Source organism: Lonchura striata, chromosome 2, assembly GCF_050655825.1.
Source record: "Lonchura striata isolate lonStrDom1 chromosome 2, ASM5065582v1, whole genome shotgun sequence".
NCBI lineage: Eukaryota > Metazoa > Chordata > Aves > Passeriformes > Estrildidae > Lonchura > Lonchura striata.
In genome coordinates, this window is record NC_140704.1 from 43044184 (window position 1) to 43070129 (window position 25946).

Below are 25946 nucleotides of genomic sequence, written 5' to 3' on the forward strand. Positions count from 1 at the left end.
GAGGCACAGCAACACGGCAAGGGCACTTGAATCTCCAAATCTGTCATGACGAAGCTGGGGCAGAACAAGTGACCAAATCTGAACCTGAAGGGGCTACTTTTAAGGGATGGGGGAACACGGGGAGGACACAACCTGTGAGCAACAGGAGGCATTAGGGGAGGGGTGCAGGGTAAGGGCTCCCCAATAAAAGCCAACATGGGGAGGGAGCAAACCTCACAACCCAATTCTGCTTCCAGGAAGGGATGACAGACAGGGAACTCTCCAGAACCAAAGGAGTGTGCTGTCTTTGACAGACAGGGGTAAGACAAGGGAACAAGGGAGGCATACAGGTGGATTGACAAGTGGATTGACATACATTTTGGTGGGGAAAACTCAGGTAAACAGCTCAGGACTGAACCATTAGGGAAGCCAAACAAGGTACATAGACTGAAGAATTACAAACTTAAAACAAGGAATATCAAAACCTACTATAGAAGAACCAACTGTAAAATAACACACTACCACATCTTCCCTTCAAATATTTCACCAAAACTTGTCTAATTCTAACTGTCAGCAATGTGGTATAATTTTAGTTTAAGACCACCTTTCCTGAAGGAGCTACAGATGTTTCCTCTGTACTCACTGAATCTCAGTTCTGTCTCTGTACACAATGTCCTGTATCTTTGTGCAAAATTCCTAAGACAGTTTTACACTTGAGGCTTTGGGACTGGTTTAGCCAGCTGCTTGAAATGTGTTTTGAACTGTGGGTGAAATACCAAGTTCCTGAATTCTAAGATGGTTTTGATTAGATATTGATGAAATTACTGAGTTTTAACTGCCATTTCTCTAGGTTTGGGAGGGAGAACATGGACTGAACCAATATTGATACTCTGAGAAATACTACAATAAAGACATATCTTGAATTATTGGGTAAATCATCACTTCCATTTAGCCAGAAGCCTTCCTTGTTACAGGGAACAGTAAGTCAGGAGTTGAAAACTCCATGCTACTAACAGAATAGTATTCTATAAGATGCAAGTGTTCTGATAAATATTATTGAATATCATTTTGTTTTCTTTTCCCCCTTTTGCATGTCTACATTGCAGCAGTGCAGCATGGCTGTCTTTTCCTTACCCTGATCTAAAAGGTGCTCCTAAACTTAAATAATCCAGCTCTGATTTTAAAAGTTTGGGACTACAGGTAACACCAGAGAAGACCTCACTGTCTTCCTGCACTGTGATCCAGCAACATTTTTCCATGCGATCAGTCACAGTGCAAATTCTTTTTAATATTCTACCCACCATTCAAGTGTTCTATGTATTTCATACTACTTAAAATGTCTTTTAAGTTTCATATGGTGAGAGTGGATTATAACGCCTGAAAATGAAAACTGATCTGCTTCTTTCATCAAACTACCCTGTCAGTGGGCAGAACCATTAACCAAGCAATACAGCCAAAGAGGTGATTCCCTTCACCAGGTGTTTAGAACTGTACACCAAATGGATATAGCAGCAGAACAAGCTTGACTTACCACCCTCTTCCTTTTATCACTGCTCTGTGATAAAAGTGGACTGAGAAAACCTTCCTTATTTCTGAATTCATACAACATAAAGGGACAGCACCAGCTCCTCTATACAAAGCCAAGAGAAAACTTTTTTCAGCATAACAGGGAGCAGCAATGCTAAGGTCTGCAAAGAAATGTCACACTGCTCTTGAGCCACCTTCCTCTTTTGTTACACTTGGGGCAATGTCCACTACACTAAATTATTCAAGTAATGCACTCACTAGGGAAAAGCAAGCAGTCTTTTTCCAGTGAATTCTGAGACTTTTTAAACAAATAATTATTTCATGTGTTGTTTCTTCAAAGAACCCAGTTCACAATTCAAGACCATTCCCTGCTTCTATCAGATACTCTGTAGAAAAGTAGGCTTCCATTTTTTACAGCTACACTCAAGAAACACATGTCAAATTAGTGCTGTTTGTTGTCAGTGACCTTCTGAGTCCATCATGCAGAGGGGGTCAAACACCTGTTTTGGGGGGGAAATCGTACCTGGAACTGCAGGTGAGGAATGTTAATAAAACTTAAGTTTGAAAAGGATTTGGAAATCTGAAGAGTTGGATCAGATAGTGGAAGAGTGGTGAGAACATTTACTGCCCCTGTCTGACATTTAGAATTGCCTCTCACATGAACATTCCATAATGAAAAAGTACTTCCTGCTGAAAGCCATGTTTTGGCTATGTTTGACTGAATCCATACTGAATGACAGAGAACACCATGCTGGTGGTGCTGCTTTAGGTTCCTAGGACAGCAGAGCTTAGCCTTAGACTCAAGTTTAAAGCAAGCTGGATGCAAGGCACAGTTGAGGACCAAGGACACAATTGTCAAAGGACAGCTGAGGATTGGCACAGTGCTAAGCTGATCTCAAATGACAACAGCCCAATGGCTCTGGCAGCTGAGATTGTGGAATCACTGCAGTGGAACCACAGATGTAAAGAAACCCAAGTACCAAACAGGGAAGCTCAAGTGGACTTTATTATAGTTATTAGAATATACAGGGGCATCAGTGCACTGGTTTTTATTTCATTTCTCAGATTCAACACAGAAGCAGTTAGATACCAGCTCTTTGCTTTGTGCACATTTAGAATGTGTAATGTGGGACGTCCTGAAATAATTTTCTGAAAGGTTCTTGAAGAACAATGTAGTCAAAACCAAGCTAAGTGACTTCATCGATTCCCTGATATTTCAAGGAAATGCTATGGATACCAAAAAGCTTTAATATAAGAAGTGATTAGGAAGTGCCAACAGGGTGGTAGGATACAGGTAACTGATTTTATCATTGCTTTTATGGTTTTAAAAGTCCATTCCATTCCATTCCATTAACTGGAAACAGTCCTTGAAAACTTCATTATAACACTATTTCTTTATTACAAATATTTACATATTCTGTATTAGTACAATTTTTATTTCCACACTTTAACAATCCCATCCCTTGATGCAGTTACTATAAACCCTTGTGTGGTCTGGAAAGTCGCGATATCTGTGATAATATCATGGTGCCCAACTGGGAGGGACTCTGGACCCTTCCGAGGGGTGTCATCAGTGGGCCCCATCTTTTGCTTGTTCTGAATTTCCTGTATAAAAACAAAGTGAGAAGTACTATTTACAGAAGGGTGGGCATTTGCAAAGAGAGACTGTAATCCATATTAGGCTGTCAGTGTAAGAACACCGCAAAAACTCTTTCACCAAAAACCAATCAAACAAAAATGCCCAATCATACAACCGCACACCCTTTTGACAGTTTTCTCAGGACTACTCCTTGGCGCATTTCTTTTTATCACACACAAGTGATAAATCTTAATGTATCACTTTATCATGAAATCTTAATCTGAACTGACATTACAATGGGGGTGACATGACAATGGGGGTTTTTCTCATATTTATTTCAATGACACTAAGATTTGATATTCCAATAGGGGGAAAACAAGTTATAGGAACACACATATCTTGGCTTCCCAAAGCTTTTATAAAAACCGTTTCAATAGCATGAATGTAATTTAGAAGCTTTAGAAGAAACACTAAAAAAGAGTGCATTGGGTAGACCCCTACTGACTTGTCTTAGTCATCTTTGAAGTAGCAGTCAATTTGTTGAACTGAAACAAAATGTTATGCTATTTAACAACTAGCAACACTGCCAGTTCCCAAAGTCACTCTGAAGGATGTAACAAAAACTTCAGCATGAAGCTACTGTATTATCCTGAGCCAGTACATCTCACATGGCCTTGCTAAGGTGCTACTCAAAAGACAATCCAAACACTGATCAAAGCCAAAAATATTAAAAGTCTAAATTTCAATATCCCAGAAGAAACATATGACTCTGGCTTCTGCATGTAACTAGTATTTGATGAGTCAAATCCTGTTAAAAACAAATTATGTATTTCTTTTAAAGTAACTTCTTCCCAACTGCCCCCAAAATGCCATGCTGACACCATCTACAAAAAGTACGAGTGAGTGAGTTCTAATTAAAGACATCATGCAATGAGTACAATCCATAGACCCATCCAAAGGCAAGCAGAATAGGTGCCTATCAAACAAAGCAAAATACCTGAACCACCTCTGTGCCCTCAATTATCTTCCTGTAGTAGGAAACAGATGGGCAATTAGAACTTCCAGCAACAACATATGATCTCTCAGGGTAGGCTAGATCCCAAAACCTGAACATAAAGAAACAAAATCAAGGTGAGATGTTTAATTCTATCAGCTTAAAAGTAGTCTTGCTCTTATAATGAAAATGAGTGGGCACAAATGCTATCTGCTTTCTACACTTAGTGGAATGGAGTGATGGAGAGAAATTTACACTCATATCAAGCTCGCACATGAGTTATTTTTTGGTTTTTGTCATGGAGCCTATGAAGAATTTTACAGAAGGGTACACACTATGTTTCAGAGGAGCACCAAGTTCTGCAGTCCTTTTGCTGAGAAAAATTTCCTCAGCTCACTGATGTTTACTAATGAACACGTGTTCAGTATTATTGTTTTGGCTTCTTAGAGATTACTTAGGCAACACTTGGCAAAATTTAGTACACCAGCAGGGGTGGAGGGGGAGAGTGACAAACAAGGAAGTTGTTTAGTTTGATTACCTTATTTTCATGTCTGAGCCTGCTGTCAGTAATATGGGATTACCAGAAGCTGGACTACAGTATATTCCGTGGATGCTGTGAGGAGAAGGCTAGCAGGAAAAAGGATATATAAAAAGGATATATAAAAATAACTTATCAGCAATAGCTATCACCATGCTTCAGAAAGGGAATGCATGCCTTGCCACGTTCATCCACCCAGTTACTAAATCTTTCTGGCAAATGCCAAGTCACTTTAATGGGCCACATCTTAATATATTAATGTAAATTGCTCCCTTACACTTTACAGAGCAATACAACAGAATTAACCTTTTTCATAATCCTCTTTTTTAATCTTGGAAATTACATTCTCAGTGATGAGAGATCATTTTAAAAGAATCAGGCAGGCAAATCCTACTGAAAAGCACATGTATGCTTATATTTTTAGGCTATGAAGGCATTATGGGACAGATATACAACAGAAAACTATCTTAGATCATGGAGCTCCCTGTGTAAAAAAGGGCAGGACTGAAATGAACTCAGCCTGCAATTCTTGTACCACATACCAACAGGTTTAAATAGATTCTGGATAGGCATTTACAACATTTATAGAGCAGCTGCAGTAATTTTTGTCTATGGATTTGTGACCCATATTGCAGATTGCTCCTTTCCCAATTAAGTCCTTAAAGAAGAACCACTTTAAACTAGCATTGAAGTGTAGTAGAGGTATTATATTACAGAAAGAATGTGTAAAAGAGCAGATATTTGCAGAAGTATGCATAGCCCCAGGAACAGCAAGTAAAAATAAGTACAAGATGACACACAATGAATTTTGGCTTTTTCATAATCTTTACAAGCTTAACCAGCTCACTGGTTTTCTAAGAACATGGCTGGGTATAATAAGTGAGTGCTACAAGTACATTCCATACACAGTGGAAGGTACCAATGAAGATTCAGGTTACACTGCTGTTTTACAAAGGGCATTTAATTCTGACAAGTAAAACAGTTATAATGCCAAAATGAATCCCAGGGCAAGTTCTGTACTGATGCACAGCATGGAGTCTAAGGTTGTTTTAACCCTGGCTACACAACAGAAACTGGAAAAGAAAGAGACCAGACCTGCAGTTCTGAAAGAGGTGGTGCACTGCTGGCCCACAGAGTGAAGCGTCGATCACCAGTTTCCATATCCCACATGGAGACTTCATTGTTGCCTTGAACAGCTACAGGAAAGATAAAGCCGGTGCAAAAAGTACAAAACAGGTTGGTTGGCTCTTGCTGTTTGCTCTACTGACATCACATAAAGGGTATGACATAGAGACACTCTCTGTTCCCTGCAGCATTTGTGTTAGTCTTGTTTACTACTTTGGTTTGGCTTGAAAGCAGCTTCACTGTAATTAAAAATGCCTGATTTAAAAGAGTTTAAAAGAAACCTGATTTAATTCTCAACCCCTTTAAAAATGTATAAAACCCTCAGTTTCCTCCCTAGATAACTTCTCAGCCTTCTTTGAGAAGAATAGATGGTTTGTTCAGCATAGTCATCAGGGACTTTGGAGAACACTCGTGTGCAAGAAAACAATACAAAGTTACAGAGCTCAGTAGCTACAATGAACTTCCACACTCATGTGGACAGGTAAAGAATTCTGTTCAAGGGATTGCTTACAAGCCTGGCAGCAACCTAGTAGGCAAGGACTTTTTAATAATAATCCAAAATTAGGAACTCTGTCATTCCTTTAGTCTTTCACAGGGAGGAAACAAACTAGAAAGCAAGCAAAACTTTCTTTATTTGTATGTTTCTTCAATAAATTTGTTTTATGTCCCAGGGTGGCTAATAACTCAAAATAGGAAGTGAAGCCTAAAAGCAAGTAAAATATGAAACTCAAACTACTCTCGTTTTACAGCAACTTGATAAATTTTGTTATTTAGCATTAGTTTAAGGTACTTGTCCATTTCAGAATGTGTTCCTGAGACATAAAAAAGTCTATGACAGTACCACATGCAGTGAGGATGAAGAAGCTGTAAGTGTATCAGATGAGGAATCTTGGAGATTTCCAAAAGTTCTAACCATGACACAGCTGGCTTAGATTGAAAGGGGAATTGGAATTCAGTCTCTGCTTTACAGAAGATGGTGGCAAATTTCCCATCAGCTTCAATGTACAGCATCAGTTGGAATTTAATATTTTGTAACATTTTGTCCTTAAAAAGGGATGGAGTAGACAACACACAGAGAGGGCCCCTCATGAGAGTTGCAATGCTTAGAAGGTGAGAATTGCAAATGCTGTCATTTTGACAATGGCTAAACCCTACTTTTTTCTTTTCAACTCTCCACCAGGGCTTGAAGCAGAAGTTGAAAAAAAAAGCTGCTTTAATCACAACCTCTGGCAATTGTGAGGTAACTTTAAGACAGCTTTTACCTGCTATTACCCAGGACTGATAGACAGGATGCATGAGCAGGCGTCTGATTCGGGCCTTGGAAGGATGAGAGTGGCTGGAGATAGGTAACTGAAACCGCATGTCCCAGCATGCCATGGTACCATTGCTCGTTCCTGGTGAGAAAAAACTCCCCTTAGTCAGAGGGATGAATATATGAGTTTTTGTCCTTATCTTTGTGCTCTGATCCTAGGGAGAAGGCCTTCAGCCTCAAGTACTTAACAGGCAGAATACTTCTCAAAAATAGATGAGAAGACATTTCTCTCCTCTTAGTTTGAGAAAAGCATATGCCAGTAAAATCAGATCAAGCAAAAGCTTCAGTTGTAGTTACTGTAAGAGAAAACTATAAGGAAGAGGGGTGCAGGGAACAGAGAGAAACTATCAAGAAATACAGGCTTACCAATACACAGCCAGCACTGGTGTATGTCCACAGCAAATGAAGTTATGAGGCCTAACTTCAAATCATGTTTCAGTGTCCAAGCATTGCTGCTGGATCTCAAATCCCATCCAACCAGAGATCCATTAACTGTTCCATAAGCCAGTACTGACTGGGCTCCTGAATTGAAGTGATGAATGTCTACCACACAGCCATCATCCTTCAGATCTAATGACCTGGGTTAAAATAATAAACTAATTTAGACATAGATATTACTCTCTCCAGGTTTAAGAATCCTTCCCACAACTTATGTTGAGCAGCTTTTTCCTATTTCCACTTCTCAAGGCACCTGCCAGAAACAGCTTTCTGAATTTAGTACAATGGATGCTTATGCTCTCTCAAATCTCTCTGCTGATAGGGCCTGCAATGCTGTCAGCAGCCCTTTGCAAACATAAACACAGCTCTGTGCAATCTTGGGCAAGCTTGGGCAATCCCAAGCATAAATACAGGCTGGGTTGAGAATATACTGAGAGCAGCCCTGAGCAGAAAGACTTGGGAGTGTTGGCTGATGAGAAGCTCAGCATGATCCAGCAATGTCTGCTCACAGCCAAAAAAGCCACCCACAAGAGAAGAATCAAAAGTGTGGGCAGCAGGCTGTGGGAGGTGATTCTCCCTCTCTCCTCCACACTTGTGAAACCCCATCAGCAGTGCTGTGAGTACTCTCTGAGGCCTGGACATACCTCTCACTCAAACTGCAAGATCAAGCTGTAGCTTCAGTGCCAAATACTGAAACACTGCTCATATGGAGGTAAGAAAGAGCTAAATCAAACCCAAAGACTCCCCTACATACTATCCCATTACCCATATCTCTACCAACTTATCACATTAAGAGCCTGGGAGGAAAAATTGCAGATCTTGGGCAACATCACATGCTGTACATCTGTAAACTTTTATCTAATGACCTGCAAAAGAACCCTCAAAATCACTTTGTAAGTATTAAGATTGTAACAAAGGAACTAGCCGATCCCAGTACATAAATAAAGCAAGTGAGAACTATTCAGAATGGCTGTTTCAAGCTCATGTGTTCAGTGACACAGGAAGTACAAATATCCTATAGCTAAGAATGGTCAGCTCTGCACAGTTGCCTTTCAACCCTTCTTTACGAAGCAGAAAAAGAACATGGATTACAGCCTTCCAGTACAGCCTGGGCTCAGCCAGCAGGAAGCCTAGAGCAAATTTAAGGATCTATCTGAGGAGTATACTAACAGCTTGAGCTCAGTATGTGGTGAGACTTAACTGCTTTAAGTACCTACCTGCTTTGTATTGGATGAATTTTAGGAGATTTAGGGAGCTTTGAGGCTTCAATACCAAGAAGCTGGATGGCACCATTATCTGAAGCTATAGCCAAGTAATGTGAGCCTTGGCAAAATGTAAGTGTCTTTACATGTCCTCCAATCCGAGAGTATGTCAAAATTGATCTAAACAGTAGAGAGAAATAGGAGGAGAGAAAAAAGAGGTAATTGTTTTGGTGGCACTTAAAAAAAAACTACTCCTCTTAAACACCTACTTAAAACCAATGGCTCATGAGAAAGCTCTGAAAATAACATTTTATAGCTGTTCCAAAATGAGAAAGCAAAAAAGCCAGTCTTGGCTTTAAATAACAGCAGAATATACTTATATATGTGCAAAAATGAAATCAAAAAGCCTGTAATTATTATGGCTACAAAGCAGTCCCTTTGCATTTTTTCTTTTCTTAACTGATTGAAACAGCAATCTAGTATTATAGATGCAAGCCAAGAGAAACACCAGTATATTTCCTTATTGATATTTCCAGCACACCCACAAGTGATTTGTATTTTGCTCCCTGCTCTATTTTATTTTTCACTCTAAAATTGCAGACCCAAATACCACATGTTTTTAAGCTACCTGGTTGTAGTGGTTTTTCCTTCCATTTTTTGGCTGTTCCAAACCTTCACTGTGCCATCATTTGAGCAAGTGGCAAAAATGGAGTGCTCATCAGAGACCCGGATGCGATTCACAGCAGACTTGTGTTCATGAAGGTGAGCTACCAACAACCCTTTGGGACGCCATCCTACAGGGAAAACAAAACCACAACCTAATTAGGAACATGCAAGTCCCCCTAGATCCATCCACTAACAGTTATATCAGGATACTCATTACAACTGCAAAGCACAACCGAGAACAGTGTTAAGGCATTTTAAATATTCAAGGCAAAAGCCTACTAGCTTAATTCTAAATTAGACACTAGGTCATAGGTGTTCTGCACAGTAAACACATTTCCTAAACTAAGAACTTCCTCTTTTCCTCATCCTTTGCATTTTTTCCATGAAAGGATAATTTCTTGACTCAAATTATACATATATATATATATATATATATATAAAAGGTTTTATATCTAATAACTTCAGTGGCCTGTGATGTACCTGGAGGAGGGGGCTTGCTCTCCCACTCAGCATTCTCCATCATCTGTTTGGCAAGTCTCTCTGCATTACACTGCTCTCTCTTCTGCTGGATCAGCTGCTGCAGCTCAGTTTTGCAGGTGGTGATGCGCAGCTGGTGTGCAGATGGGGACATCGTGCTACTCAGGGCCTGCAGGGTTGGTTTTCTGGGCTGGACAACTGCTCCATCAGATGCCTGTAGGAAATCAATCCTTAAAAATATATGCCTTACATTCTACACACAGATAAATCCCCCTCAGAAGATTTCTTTGTCACACACAGTGAATAAAAATGGAAAAAATCTTTTTTTTAATCAATTAACAATGAATTAGCTTTTAAAAAAAATAATGCTTGCATGAAGACAATTAAAAATAGTGAAAATTATTATTTATATAAAAGATTAACATTCTCCTATTCTACCCTGTTTGCCTACTCTGTATTCTGTCTAAAGAAACTGTAATGTGCTGTGCACACCTATTAATATGATTATTACAGAGGCAGTTATTGCTCTCAAGACTGACAAAATTAAAGGTTAGCTCTCAAATTAATTTACATTGGGCTTTAAAAACCAAAGTGTGAAGTGTTTCCATTATAGTTTAGGGTAGACACACTCATTTAAAGCTAGCAGAAGTTAATCTCCAACTAGAAGCCAAACAGAAAAGAGTGTTCCCTCTGCCTCCAAGGCCTGCAGAGTTCCCCAGCCTATCCTCCTCTAGCCAGTAATAAGTATAATAGGATGTGTAAATGCTGTTGTGATTTGCAAGTTAAAACCATGATATCTCTTCCTCATAACATGTATCAGGGCATGAAATTTGAGGAAAAGTCTTCCCTGCCAGAAAAGTTTATATAATAATTGTCTAATCCACAAAGCCCCATCTCTTTGTACAAAACATCTATTTGCTAGTGAAGCTCGTCTGTTCAAGGGACTAAACTTACTTCAGTCCTCTCTCAGTTCTTATTTTAAAAATAAGAACTTTAAAGTCAGCAACTCTGCTGAAGAAGACACCAGCCAATAGCACGGTCAGTGTCAAATAACCTCCAAACAAAACAAGAATGTCACATCCCTATAGTCCCACTTGACTTTAAAACAATTAAATCATTTCAAGTAAGATGCAAAGGAAGTATTTTTCAGGTATACCTGTGGAGATGATGATAAAGTGGCAGAAATGCCAGCTGAGGACTCTGAACGAAGTGGTTTCCCAGCTTGGATGGCTTCAGGATCAGTAGTTTGCCCATGTCCTTTGGATATTGGCTGGGAGATGTTTGTGGGTTCCAGGGACCCAAACATGCTCTTCCATTCTTCATTTACATTTGAATCTTGCTTTACATGCTTTCTAGCTATAAGCAGTTTGGAGGGAGGGAGGGAAGAAGGAGGTGGGAAAAGAAAAAAACAAAACACCCCCAACATTACCATGACAACAGTCACTCAGGATTGTCATTACTTTGAGACTACATGGAAGTCTACTGTTTACATGCCAGGTTGTTATTTATGTACAGAGAAAACCCTACTGCTATGTTGTGGAGATCAGCTGACAGCATTTATGTGGGAAACCAAACAAAGCACCTCCTCATGTGTTCACATCTTCTTGATCCTATAGCTGACTCATGTAATAGATCACTAGAGGAAAAGTTTACATCTAGAAGGCTGGAGGATTAGACTCCATCATATGATAAATTTTTCTTATGGAATGATGGAAGGGTTTGGGTCATCTAGTCCAGCCACCCTTCAATGAGCAGCGACATCAAGAATAAATTTGTGACAGCACAGTATATAAATCATTGTTGGTGTCAAATTCAATCAGTTTTCCATCATAATTGCAACATCACCTGTAGATTCAAGTATGCTATCTCTTTAAATAAGACATTTATTTATTCCCAGCATTCCTTTAGAGTTACTTAGAACTGTAAAATATAGACAGAAAAAGAAAAACATGGAACAAATTAAATTTGGACAAAGTCAGTGAAGAAAAGTTAAAGACATAAAGACTTTAAGGGTAACAGCTTTGGGTGAAACAAATTACTTCAAGAATAGACTTTATATACACTAAGTTTTAAATCAGGTTGACTCCTCATTCAAGGATGAAAAAAAAGATAAATCTTCTGTACTTTCCTTTACAATTATATGCAAAACACCCTAATTCTGGAAATAAGCTGTTAATAGCTATAGGCTTTACAGATATTTCTGTATTTCTATATGTAAAAACACAGAACCTACCAGTGATATAATAGAGGAGGGAATTACAAGTTTCAAAGAGTAAAGAGGAAGCTCAAACTGTCTGGTAAGGAAGAATTTTGAGGCTACAAAGAACTGGAATAGTTAGCAGCAAGTGGATTTCACATCTGAATAAGGAAATGTAAGAGGTTTTTTGAGTTGAAAGAAGAGCAAGTAAAAAATAAAATGGGAGTCAACGAGAAGCTGAAGAACCTTAGGACCAAAACACATGTACCTGGGTGAGCAACAGTTGGCAGCTCCTCAGTGGCAGCCTGAAGAATTTTCGGTTTTCTTCAGGCTACCTCAAGAAAACAGCCAGGATTTTCACAGTTAAAGAGCTTAGCACTTGTTGAGAGGAAATGAAGCAGACATGTAGCCTTCAACATTTACCCTGTTGCCATGAGTCACTAGAGTCCTGTTTGTCACAATCAGCTAAACAACTGCACATGCAGTCAAAATAATTTAAAATATTCTCAGGGGAAAAAACAATTTCCATGTTTCAATGATCAGAGAACATTCCACCACCTCACATTTCAAACAGAAGCAGTAATTTTCCTATTGCAAACTCAGTGAGGATGGTGATAATCATGTAGGCTGATTTACTGAGAACACCCTGAAAGGAAGGCTATATTTCAACTATATAGATCACAAAATATACTAACCACGTTTGTCGTCAGAATCCTGCTTTGTTTTAACAAGATCTACTTGTCTTCCAGTTATTCCCAGAGCTGACAAGTCAATCACCCCTTTGTGACTGCTATCATGCAGGTGGCTCTGATCCACAATATTGGCTTTAGCTTTATTAGATTTTAACATAAAGTCCTTCAGTGCTAACAGTTTGTCTTCTTCCTCCTCAGTCATCCCCTACAGAATAGAAGAAAAAGGTAATATTACTCTCTCTCTTAACAATAACATGCATCAAGGCATGAAAATTTAAGAAGCAGTAAAATTAATAACTGGTTCAGAAGTGCAGAAAGGCACATCCCCAGAATTCAAAGCATTGGACCATTGCTCATATGAAACATAAGGTAAGCTACTGCAGTGTAAGAATGGGGCAAGGAAAAGTGAAAGGGCAGAACAGAATTTAATGCTGGATCACTCTCTGGTGCAATCTGCTTAGGTGCCACCTAGACCATGCTTACAGCCCACAAGCCATAGGGGGGAAAAAAACCCCACATCCTTTCTCTTCTCAGTTCTTACTACTTTGGGTGGGTAATTCTTTATGTTCCCTCTTCACACATAACCCTCAAGACTTTCCAGCTCTACTTCCTTTTGGCACAAATGTCTAGCACTTTGACAAATACATACTCTTTTATCCAGCACAATGCACTTAATCCAGCAACACTCTGTAATGCTGCCACATCACAGATGCATCAGAAGTTTGAGACTTGCAGCCATCTTTTAAAAACTTAGGTGGTATTTATGTCTCTATATCTGGCAGATCTTGTAAACATCTTTAAGTTCTGAACAACTTGTCCCACAAGCATATACTGAAATCAGTGAAGTTAACGGTTTGCAGGATCAGAAGCTCAGACTGGGAGTCCTTCACAGCAGGAACTGCAAGGTGAGGGTTTGTGGAACTGTACAGAGCCCAAGAGTCTTAAGCCTGATTTTTAAAGTACAAATAAAACCCAGTTACTTGTGAAAGAAGCTTCTTCAAGAGCTGTGCAATGGCAGGGTCCTCTGGGGGTGGGCACTCAGAGAGAGCTCCCGTTCTTTTCATTTGACGCAAGTGCAGGTGTCGGAAGAGGCTTGCGATATCCTTTGATCTTAAGACATAATCAAATATGGAACGGCTGACAGGCTCCTTAAGTACACTCAACAGGACTATTTCTTTGTCTACCTGCAATTCAAAACAACAGACCAGTCAAAATTATGATATCCATATAACTTGTACAAATCATCTAGATTCAACTTGTCTCCTGTCTTGAAAATAAGATCTGTATTGGTCATATCAGACTTTCTCCATTTTCTTTCCCTCTTTCCTATAAAGTACTTCTCATAGCTTGAAAAACAACTTCAAAATGAGTCCAGAACAAAGACTTAATATTACAATCCAACTTAACGTTACCCACTATTCACTTGCTAAATATAGTGTTGCATAGCAAAGAAAAGATTTATATACTAAAATGAAGAAGAAAAGATTTATATACTAATATGTCACAGGAAGTGAACAAGATAAATTTACCAATAAATGCCTAAAACACAGCACAAAGAACATATAAACATGGAAAAATGTTATTATATTGAAGTTCCCATCTGCAAGGTTTTCAACAAAATGTTAAACACAGGATGCATTTCTCTATGCACATACTGCAATTATTACTTCTTTATCTATTAAAACACCCGAGAGGTGCAGTCTACAGGTCCTGAAGTTGTATCCAAAGATGCCAATATGATCATACTACCAGCATTATGCAGGTCATTCCTGGACATGCACTAATAGTAAATGACTTAATTCATTCATGCTGCGCATTGTGCTCTGACCCTTGGCAAAGCACTGAAACACAGAAGTGGTTCTGGTGAAATCACAGTCATAATCACTAATTAACAGACTGGTCTTGGAGATGAAAGCACAGAACATAAACCAACTTGTTTCACAGCCAACTTTCCATCCTTTTTAGACTCCTATAAACTAGCACAATATTTTAAGAGTTTGACTATAAACAAGGCAGAAAGGGCTTGAACCAAAAAAATACCTGCTGATTTTAGGTTTTGTAAAATGTTTTGCGTTTTGCAACGAATTTGCGACAACAGTCTTTAAAACATGGAAAGCAATGGCCATTCTATAAATCTGCCAGCAGAGATCAAAAAAATCTATAATTGCCTGTAATATTAATTGGAAAAAAGAATATATGGTCCTTATAGCCAGGACCATGGCCAAGACAAACTTACAGATCATGGCTAGTCCAGACATATTCCCATTAATATTATTGGAAGTATTACCTGTATTATTGGTTGTGTGATAAAAGGATGGAGGTATGGCATTAGCTTGCAATAGACATCAGCAATATTCAAATACTGTGCCACCACAGTGATAAATCCAACTGCACCATAACATATCCAAAGATTAGGGTGACACAAGAATGGTGCTGAAAAAAAAATAGGTTGTTAAAATGTATCATTCATATAGGAGAGGGGAGATCATCCTGCATATGGCAACCTGTGATGTAATTTCCTTCTAACAGAATTATTCCTAAACTGAGCCTTCTCTCTTCCAGAGCACCAGGGTTAAAACATTCATACAGAGGAAACTATTTCATGGATTTCACTGTACTCACACTGCTCAATTTCCTTGCTCTTGCCAAGAAGCATATTTTCCTTATTTCTTCATTTCAATCCCTAATTGTCAACTACAGATTTGCAGTGGAGACTAATCCAAAAATAAATCTCAACCACATTCTAACAATAACAGTGAATCCTAAAACTGGTGATTTTTTTTTCTTTAAGTAAATATTTTATTCCTTACTGCTTTCCCTCTCTTCTTTGAAGAGTCACTACTTACATTCTAAGATAACAAGATTCAGAAGTCCCCCTAATTGTGTGGACTTTAAGAAGTTGTTGTCAAGGCACTGTATCTAGTCATGAGATGTAACCACAGATCATCTGCTCCAGATTCTGAGTGCATATATAACGTTATAACAATAACGTTAAAAAGAAGCAGACTACATCTCAAAAGATCATTTGGGGTTTTTTTCCCATAAATAGCTGCTAAATCTTGGGCACATCTAAAATAAATTGATAAGCCTGATCAGGAAGGAGACACCCACTCTGCAACCAAGGGTGTATTGAGTTAATAAGTTTTTATGGTGTTAGAATAAGAAAATATCATGATTGTCTGAATTCTCTCATCTTCAAAGGCTAATGTGTAAGTGTTTGCAAATTATGTGCCTGATAAACTACCAAAAGCAACAAGGATTTTTTTCTTTACAGTAAGTTGCCATGTAGGCAAGGAAAGATCTTAAGGCAGAAAGTTTTTAGAGTGAGTGTTTTTTGCTGCTGCCCTATGTAAAATCTGTCAAGATGCTTCCAATTTGTTCCACCAAAACATTTGTTTCACCATTTTAGAGTCCTGAGCACTAACAAGGTTCAGCTAGCAGTAGGTCCATACCACAGTTTTGTTTAGATTCTAAAACAGAACTACAGGTTTTTATTGTGGACAGCTAACCTGACAGTGGAGCTTTATGTAGTACTGAGATCTTTTCTTTACTAGGAAAACAGGGTATTCTCTAGTATTCCAACTTACCAATATCACAAGCAAACTCATAAATATGGGGCTTTTGCAAGAGCCCCAGCTGGCACATACAAGTAAGAGCATTGAGGGCTTTATAAATGACAAATTCTTCAGCATCACTGAGACCTTGCTGAAGCAGAGGTTTGAGTATTGATGAGCTTTGCCAGCCAACATAAGCAGCAACACCTGAAACATAAAAATAACATAAAAATCCAAACACTAGAAAACTCTATCTTCCTATCAGAATTGAGAGTGAACATAAAATAACTTTATAACTTCTAATCTAATAAGGTAATAATCAATATACTTGTTCATGTCTTAATGCTGGACTTTGCAACCCTTTGCTAAAAGGAAGGGAGGAAGAAGAAAGAAATAGCACTTGAAAGAAAAATACCCTCAGTGCCACTGCTACAGAAGGGCATCTGCTCATAGCCACAGGCTTGCTTACTTAAATACCAGTTAGAGAACTCAGTTCTAAAGATGTGCAAATGCTGAAGTAAAATAAAAACATAACTTTAGAACTTAATCTGCATTCTTCTGTGGATGTTTCGAACAGACACTGGGAGAGGAGTTACATGTCTTCCCCTTTAATTGCCCCACATGTCTCTGTGTCTTTTGCAAGAAGTCAGGACATTCAGACCTGTGCTTTGCTGTTCCATTGCTCCTTCTAAACAATTTCTGATAAGTTATCAATATCACTTCTTGGCAGTTTGCCAGCTCAGCATTTTGTGGCTTCCAGTTGCAATGGAATGTGTAGCTACCATAATGGCCCCACTGAAAGTCTGATCATGATTGTTTTTCCTGCCATGCACCTGAAGTACTATTTTTGCTCTCAGGAACTGCACTTGGGAAAGTTTTCTTGACTCACAAATCCTGAGCAATGATTCTCAGCAATGGTCATGTGGATTTTGAACATACATGGAGCATTAATTGGTAAGATTTTTTTAATTGTTATGAAGTATTCTGAAGTAACAGGAATCTTTAGGTGATGTTTTAAGGCAGTACAAAAACTTTTCCAGTTATAACTTCAGCATATACCAATGCCTAGTTTTCATAATATGAACAGGTCTACTGGAGTGAATCAGACTATGTGCATATGTGAAGTGATGCATCTACTACAGAGCTTCTAGAAATCCTAGTAATCACTTGCCATAATTTAGCTTTTTAAGTTAGTGGCTGTAGCAGAGACTCAAAGAAGAAGAAAAGCATTTAAATTCCAATTGTTTCATGTTAATCTACCCTAGACTTAAATGCCTCAATTGCATTTGTATTAAATATTTGCACTAAATTAAGTATACATTTGTATCTGCGTTGTTTCATCTTCATTCCCTAATAAAACATTTCCACCCAATAATTCAGAAATTCTAGAAATCTTTATAAGGAGAACTTTTATATGACTTATTTTTTCATATCGTGGAAATAGTTCATTAATTTATTTTCTTTCCACTGTGTTTGGCCAAAACCAAACACTTACCAACAATGCTGTCAAAGAAAGCTCCTCGAAGATGCCAGTCATTCTTGTCATTTAAGAAAGTGATCATATGAGACAGAAGAACATCATTGGCTTTTTGACGTCCAAAAAAGACACACAGACGTGTTATTCCATTTTCCATCAGTGTCTGTTTCACAATATTTTCTGGGTCACTTAGCAAAGTCACAACTTTCTGCTGGACCATTTCATGCAAGGCTTGCAACTCTACAAGGGACAACAGGATGAACATTTTGGCTGAGGAGAAACAGTGTGTGTATGTGTAACACCTGCTGCTAAAGCAGTTACAGTGAAAAGTCATCCTTGGTAAAATTGGCAATCTAACAGAACCTCAACAGTTCCAACAAGGGCTTACCAAAGACTTCAGGCTAAGCCTGAGGTGGTGACAAAGCCAAAGAGTAGAGAAATATGAGACATTTTTACCCAGATCAATTTATTCTAAACTTCCACTAAGTTCCTTCCACTAAGATGATTCCACTCATTTTATACATATAGGTGATATGCAGATGAAAGAAGCATCAAAATGAGTCAGCAGCAACATTACCACAGTAAACAAAATGCTTTCAGGCAATTTTGGTTTGATATGTTTATTTGACTATGAATTTCAAAATTTGTGAACTGACAACAGATCAAAACTATGTTTTGATTTAGGTAGATAAATTCATTTCATTAAGAATACAGAGAGGAATATAAGAACACTTGAAAAAGTGAGTGCTTCCAGTTTAATTTAATTTCTGCAGTTAATCTAACAATACTGATGAAAAATTTTAAGATGACCTTGCCTATGGCTTCTACTTCATGATACAATTAAAAAAACTATTTCTATTAAGTGGAAATAGCAGATTGTTAATGCACTGCATATTATTGAAAACTACAAAGCAGAATCTCAAACAAGCAACACAAAAAATTTCAGCTACTGCTGCACCAGTTTTGAGGGGTGATTATCATTCACTTGCAGTCAGAAGTCCTTCTAATTTGCTTTCTATCATGACCCTGTATATCAGCCACATGAAAAATCTGCCTCCTGGGTACAAATATCTCATGTTTGGTTTCAAAAAGGGTGAAAAGAACAGAACTCAAGCTTCTTCCTTGTGTTACTTCTTTCATCTCCAAGCTATCTCAAGGGATAGGGGACAGCATTTCTTAGAAACACAGCCCATACAATGGAGCTTCCTCTCTCACTTTTCAGCAATTCTGAGCACCCCACACTTTACATGAAGGAATTTGAAGAGGATCTTTTATATTTGGTTTTAGTAGATTTGTTGCTGTTTTATTTTAAAGTATCATCCTGCAACTAGTTAAGAGATAATTGCCTTTTCCCCAAATGGAATATGTGCAGGATGTTTACCAATTCTGATTAGTCGCAGATTGATCTACTTAGCCCAGAAGAGAAATTACAGTTTTTAACCACAAACTCTTCCCAGCTTAGATTTGCCCAGCATTCTTCTGGGAATTTATGCAACACTAAAAGGCACTGAAGATGACACACAGGTCACTTTATTACCATGTGTCTTTCTAAAGGGAAAGAAAAAGCAAATCCATCCACAGGATTTTAACTCTCTACTCTATACAGATATATAATATATACAACATTATAATAAAATGTTACAGTAATGTTACTGCCAAATGGCATCCACACATTTAGTTTTGCCAGGAAAACGGACAAGAATTGTGAAGCACAGGGACAGAAAAGGAAGAATTACTGAAAAATACAGTACAATGACTATGCTAGAATTGGACAAGTTTTCCAAAGCTAATGCTGCTTCCCACTCCAACAGAAGCAGTATTTGGAAGGCAGGTGTGTTTTTGCAGCTGTCTTGTTTATGAGACAAGCTGCAAGTGAAGCTGGATATGCAACCACGCAGCCAGCATCACAGTCAAATACTTAAGGATCTCTAGAGAAGAAAAATATGCTCATTTATATACTTTTTTTGTCTCTCACAACATTTTGAGCAGAGGTATCTGTCTCTATGTGAAGCTGTAACACACACACTTTTATACTGGTCAAGGCAAAACATTCTTCCCACTTAATAGGAAGGCTCAGCTTTGAGAGATGAGATAGATCAGTGCTACCTAGCAGTTTTGGCCCACGATTTGCTACTATAAGCAGGCAAAAAGTGACATTACCTGTGTCATAGTTATCACTAGGGTGAGATGTTTCATCCATTTCTTCACCATTTGGTTCATTTTCCATATTCAGATTTTTCAGCTGTACTAACTCCAGAAATCTCAGAGCTGTTTCTGCCAATAATGCTATGTTTTCTGCAAAAGGAAAACATTTTGGTTAAGAATTGTTCTACTTTGGCAATGCACATCTGTCTGATGACCCCCCTGAAGAGAGATTACAGCCACTGACAATGATGGGCACAGCCAGTCATGATGGGCAAACAGGACTGAAATTACACAGGATGCTCTGGTCAACCCACTTCTGTTGACTCCCAGCTACCAAGTAACATCAAATTACACTGTACTTTTGTCATGTAAACAAGTGGAAAAATCCTAATTATATTAGGTGTAACAAAGACTAATTTAATTCTTCTAGAATAAGCCCTAAATGCCACTTAATCTCAGTTTTGCGTCTAAACAACTTAGAATGTAAAGGCCAAATAGCCTGAGCTAACTAACATTGCCACATAGTAGACTGCAAACCACCACGCCAGGACATGTTTCCTAGGAAATAACAGCTTGTTACCCTGGAATCCACTTTTAGAAGATTTGTCAGGGTATCTATCCTGACGACTTGGCATCGTTCTGCACCATTTGGAAACTTGCTGAAGCAACTCAGTCTGCATTATATGGGTCAGTCGCTGCTGGCACAGGAACAGTAACATCAAGGCCGAAGTCCCACTTCAGCAGCTATTCTGAGTGTCATCCAAATCAACAGCAACATGCCAGTGGAGCCTGTCCACAGCCCAGACCAAATACTCTTAAGTCACCAGTCTGACCACTTCAAAAAGTGTACTATAGTAACAGAAGTTAACCCAGTTAGACTACCTTTAAATACATTAATGTATTTGAAATTGATCACAGTGACAACAAGCAATCAGTTCGATACATTAATTATACAAAGTCTTCAACAATTATTTTTACCAGTTTACTTAGTAAAAAAAAGAAAAACATCACCTGGTGTTTTCAACTAAAAAAATCCCCAAAGCCCAATGAAAATGTGCTAGTCATAGCAAGTAAGGGCACACAGTAAAGCAAACACGGGCATGACTACAAAGTTTCTTCCTGAACTGAACTCACACATCTGAATAGCATCTAAAGAAAACATCTGTTGCAGTATAAGCCAGTTCATTACAGAGCATATAATCTAATTTCAGCCCTTGCATATCAAATTTCATGTTGCTGGAAAACAGCTCGGCAGCCCAGCAACACACTGATGCTTTAAGTTAGTTTCTTATTTATTCAGTTCCATCAGGCTATTTTAGGGAAACAATCAGAGCTAATGAAATGTGAGTACAGGTGTCATTACCTGCAGTCACTTCTGAGACTTCTTTACTGACAGAAACAGTTAAGAGAATACAGAAAAGCTCAAGATTTGGAGTTTTGACTGGATATCCTCTTACCAGCATATGCAAGTCTGACGATGGTGGCTTCATCCTGGGCCAAGTGTGCAATGCCTGGCAGAATGTATTCTGGGTAAATGTTAATATCATTGCGTGGCACCTCTTTGACGAGAGCAAGAACTTTAGTTAGTGTCCTCACAGATTCTGCCCTCACCCTGGGCACAGAGTCATTGCTGAAATGTAACAGATAAGGAGTGATACGATCCAGAAGAATCTCTACACTTAATCTTGGTGCTAAATGAAGAATTAGCTCCAAAGCAGCCAGTTTTGAATCACAGTACTTGAGAGTCTGTAAACAGGAAGTTATCACAGACACTAGAATAACCAGCCCATTCTCTTTTGTCTCTCCCTCGGCCTTCTCTGTGCGATCGTGCCCACAGAGATTGTGAGTGATGTTGTCCAGATCTTTACGTATGACCAATATACGCTCATCTGCTGACACAAACGTTTCCTTGGCAAACTGGGCCATGTAAGGCTGAAGGAAAGTGTAAAATATTTCTGGAAATGCATTGTTACGTTGCTGTTTCAAATAATCTTCAGCTGCTAAACGTTTATCTGGCTCTCGATGGATCATCTGAGTGACCTTGAGAAAGGCAGAAGTGGGAGGGAGCAGGAGAGAAAGATCAAAAGTTTAGACATTTGTAATACAAAAACATCCAAACCAAAACCCAAACCTAAGCAATTTGTTGAAATAAACTGTAAACAGAACATACAGATGGTTCTAATTAGGATTCTAATTAAGGACCTAGTCCATCCTTACCAGTTCTCTGATACTACGGTCTTCAATTTTGTTTAGGACTTGATCAGGGGAAAAGAGGCCATTTCTGTATGCCAAAAGCTGAGATAAATCAAACAAGGGTACACCTTCTGTGAAGAGCTCTGCTATTACACAACCTGGGACAGAAAGTAAAGAAGTCAAAGATGTCAGAGGATTATAAACAGACACTTTAACTTTGTTTTCTATATGCAGACAAGAACAAATCCTAAACAACTCTTTGCTCGAAGACTTGGCAATATAAGGCAAATGAGTTGCCAAATTAATTTGCAGAAAGAAGATAATATCTCAAGCTCCAAAACCTGGCTTTTATACTTGATCCCTGAAATCTCTTCCAAGTAATTTATTTCAAGCATGTCAACAGCAGAGGAGCTTGCAGTTAGAAAACATGAGGCAATGACTTCAGCCACCTGCCAGCTGGAAAATCCATCACTAGAAAAGGAACCCACATCACTGTCATGTGGAAGAAAAGTATGGTAAGTCAGCATGGATCAGGTAGTAGGTCAAAATTAAGCAACCCTTTTACAGAAGGTAAAGAAATAACTTCTCCCACAGCTGATACTGGGGCACAGCATATATACACTCACACATGATTGCCAAAAACAGACCCCCAGTGTTGTGTACATGACACGAGTAATTCCAAGAACCTGCTCCTGCAGTTTGCTCCCAATAGTCTACTTTATCAGTGTCTCCTGGAAGTCTGCCCATAAGAGCACCTTGTAAAATTAAGTAATCATTTCCTTTAAATGCATGTTTTCAATCACTTTAAGGAAGAAAAAAACAAGGGCTAAACACATGACTTTCAAGACAAAGCCAAGACTCAAGGCAGTCTCCCACAGTCAAATTCTTTAGCTAGCATTTGTGAGCGGGACCATAACAGGACTTTGCTCCCACTTCATGCCTGTGGGGAAAATAAAATGAGAAGGGGCTTCTAGAGCCAGTATTACCAAATTACTCTGCAAGCTGTGTCAGTCCCCCCAGAACTGGGCCATGGACCAGTTTCTCCTCTCAGACCCCAAGAAGCACATGCTTCTCTGCCAATAGAAGATGACTGACTGTGTCTTGAAGAACCACCTCTTTCCTAGAGCATAGGTGAGCCATAACAGAACAGTTTGTGATTTCTCTGCTCAGGTAATAGAGATACACTTAAATTATGTAGCCTATTATGTTGTCTTTGTGTTTTGCTGTTAATGAAAAAGGTTTGGGTCTTTATGCTTAAAATACACAAGTTTTTAACATGCTGCTCTCCAAGTCAACTGTAAGAAGAAAAAAAAAAAAAAGGAATAAAAAAACCCCAGTTAAGCTCTTCTGCACTGCATTAGTCAGAAACAACATCTGATAGCTCCAAGTACCTGCAGAAAAGATATCCATTGCACGTTTCAATTCCCCTCTTGTTCGCTGATTGCTATTTGCCAAGTCTACCAAAGGAGTGGAAGGGTCCCGCATGTTTTCCAGCTCCGTGGCAAACATGCTGCCATCGACAAAGCGCTCGGGAGCGATGTAACACGTTCTCCTCCGGGATGTGTCGAAGAAATAATTGAAGTCAGCAGGATTGTCTTCAGGAAGGTAAGTTGGTTTAAAACTGGCAAAGTCAGTTAGAAGAACCCAGTTCCAGCTGGTCACCATGATGTTCTCTGTTTTAATATCACCGTGGCGGACTCCAGATTTGTGCGCTTGGTCCACCGCAGTGAGGATCTGGAAAGCGATCCACCTTTTCTCAATGTTGTTCAGGAATGGCCTGGTACTAATTCGGTCATAAAGGTTGTCCCGAACGTACTGTCTGAAAAGCATGGCGGCCTTCTCGGACAGGGTGGCTTTCTGGAAGGGGAGGCAGTTCTGTGCCGAGTGCAACCTTATCTTCAGCTCCTCCAGCTCCTGCTTGTAGCTCGTCAGGGGTAAGGTGGGATCCTGAATAGCAAACACTTTCACGACCACCAGCCCCTCCCGGTGCTTGGCTCGGGCCACCTTGAAGAAGCGGGTGCTGCCCAGGCTCTTGTCATACTCGAAGTCGTGGATGTCCGAGAAGTAGCTGTCCACCGAGAGGATCTGCGAGGGGGCGATGCCAGCCAGCTGGTTCCCCATGGCGGCACCTCTGCGGCCGCGGGCAGTGCCGGGCTGTGCCCGTGCCCGCCTGCCGGGGACAAGCTCAGCGCGGCCTCAGGCAGCCCCGGCCCGCCCCGCTGCGGGCCCGCGGGCCGCGCTGCCCGCCCCGGCCGGGCCCGGCCGGCCCCAGGGGCGCGGGTCCCCCCGCAGCACTCACCGCCCAGGCGGAGCCGGGACCCCCGGAGGCGGAGAGAGGGAGCGAGGCGGGACTCGGCGGCGGAACCGGCACCGCCGGGCGGGCGGGCGGGGGCGGCGCCGTGAGCTCACATCCTGCCGGCCGGCGGCGCTGGGCTGTGCCCGGGCTCCGCGGCGGCGCCGGATTCCTGCCGCCTGGCCTCCTGATGAATCCCCACCCCCCTTCTGGCTCCGTTCCCTGGAAGGGTTTTCCCTTTGGTGTTTTGCTCTGCAATGTGAAGAGGCCAGGGCGGCAGCGCATAGGTGGTGTGTTCAGGCCGGCTTTTAAGGTTTTGTGTCTGTTTGTTTGGCCATGCTAAGGAAGAGCTGTGGGGTGCAGCGTCTCCGGTGAGCCAGCTGAGCCAGCTCAAGCAGTGCGGGTCGGAAGGTGCCTGCAGGAGGTGGGAGTGGGCCTCAGGAGCATCAGTCAGGACCTTCTCTCAGCAAACAGGAGAACAGCTGCCGTGCTTCCTTGTGGTGCTTAGCACTGGGTGCCTCTAGGCTTTTTCAGGTGGCTTCACTTCTAGGTCTGTCCTGACTATGCTTGGTGTATCTGAAATATGAGGGAAAAGGCTTTTTATGGCAAATCAAATCATTACCTTTCTCACGGTTTAATCTGAAAGTGCTGGAGAGCAAGGAGAAGCCCAGGGCAGAGTTTGTTCATTCTTCCCTTTGCCTTTTCCCTTTGCTGAGTTCTTTCTTTGCTACCTATGATGCATTACTAAAGATGTGGTATTTGGTCACACAGACCAGCACCTGTATGCTCAAAATTTTCCTTAATACAAGATTGCCACCAGCCATGTGTGAGATCACTTAATCATTCAGTCCTCAAAGTGGTTTGGGTTGTCCTAGTGAGGGTTTCTTGCCAGCAGGACTCTCACGTCAGTAATGGACATCTGGAGAGTTAGCCTGTCCCAGGGCAGACATCTTAGGCCAGGCCTAGGGGCTAGGTTAGGACTAGGATCAGGGTGAGGAGAGTGAGAAGTGGGCGACCTTCTGGCATTAGACTGGTGCCTAAGCACAGTTCCTTCTAGGGTCATAACTGTCATGCCTTTTTTTCCCTTTGGAATCCCATGATCTGGACCTAACTTCCATTAACAAGACCTTTACCTGGAGAGCAGGCAGGGTAGGCATCAAGTGCCGGGGGGGACTTTGGAAGAAAAGGCACATAGCTCAGTTTCTGCTCTGCTAGAAACCTGGCTTTGTGCTGGAGCACTGTAAACAGCACTATTTAGCTCCTGTCATAGAGGGAAGGGAAGGGAATGTGCAGTGGTGACTATTGTGCTTCCTTTTTGACTTCGAAACAGTATGCTAGTGGTACTCTGATATGATCCTTCCTAATCACCTAAAACTTCATTCCCTCGTTTTAGAGCATAACACGTGTGGAGAAAGCTGTGTAAGGAGACAACTGAGTGGCTGCTAAAATCTGGCTAAATTGGTTGTTGATTCTCTTGTAAGTTACTAAAAGGGTAATTCAGAAAATCTCCATGGATTGTCTGCAAAACAGTTACACAGGTGTTGATCTCTCTAATGGA

The 25946-nt window shown here is 40.2% G+C and overlaps 1 protein-coding gene across 1 annotated transcript; it reads right to left on the reverse strand.

Moving 5' to 3' along the window:
* Positions 1 to 2493: 2493 nt before the first annotated feature.
* PIK3R4 (phosphoinositide-3-kinase regulatory subunit 4) lies at positions 2494 to 24339 on the reverse strand. The gene is made up of 19 exons (XM_021543357.3): positions 23487 to 24339; positions 22120 to 22253; positions 21360 to 21942; positions 19918 to 20052; positions 17776 to 17997; positions 16314 to 16487; positions 15014 to 15159; positions 13707 to 13910; positions 12730 to 12931; positions 10994 to 11193; positions 9841 to 10051; positions 9323 to 9488; positions 8710 to 8874; positions 7421 to 7632; positions 7005 to 7136; positions 5713 to 5813; positions 4618 to 4706; positions 4083 to 4191; positions 2494 to 3111 (listed from the first exon to the last, which is right to left on the reverse strand). Exons 1-19 carry the CDS (start codon positions 24214 to 24216, stop codon positions 2941 to 2943), a joined length of 4086 nt encoding a protein of 1361 aa, XP_021399032.2. The 5' UTR covers positions 24217 to 24339; the 3' UTR covers positions 2494 to 2940.
* Positions 24340 to 25946: the final 1607 nt, after the last annotated feature.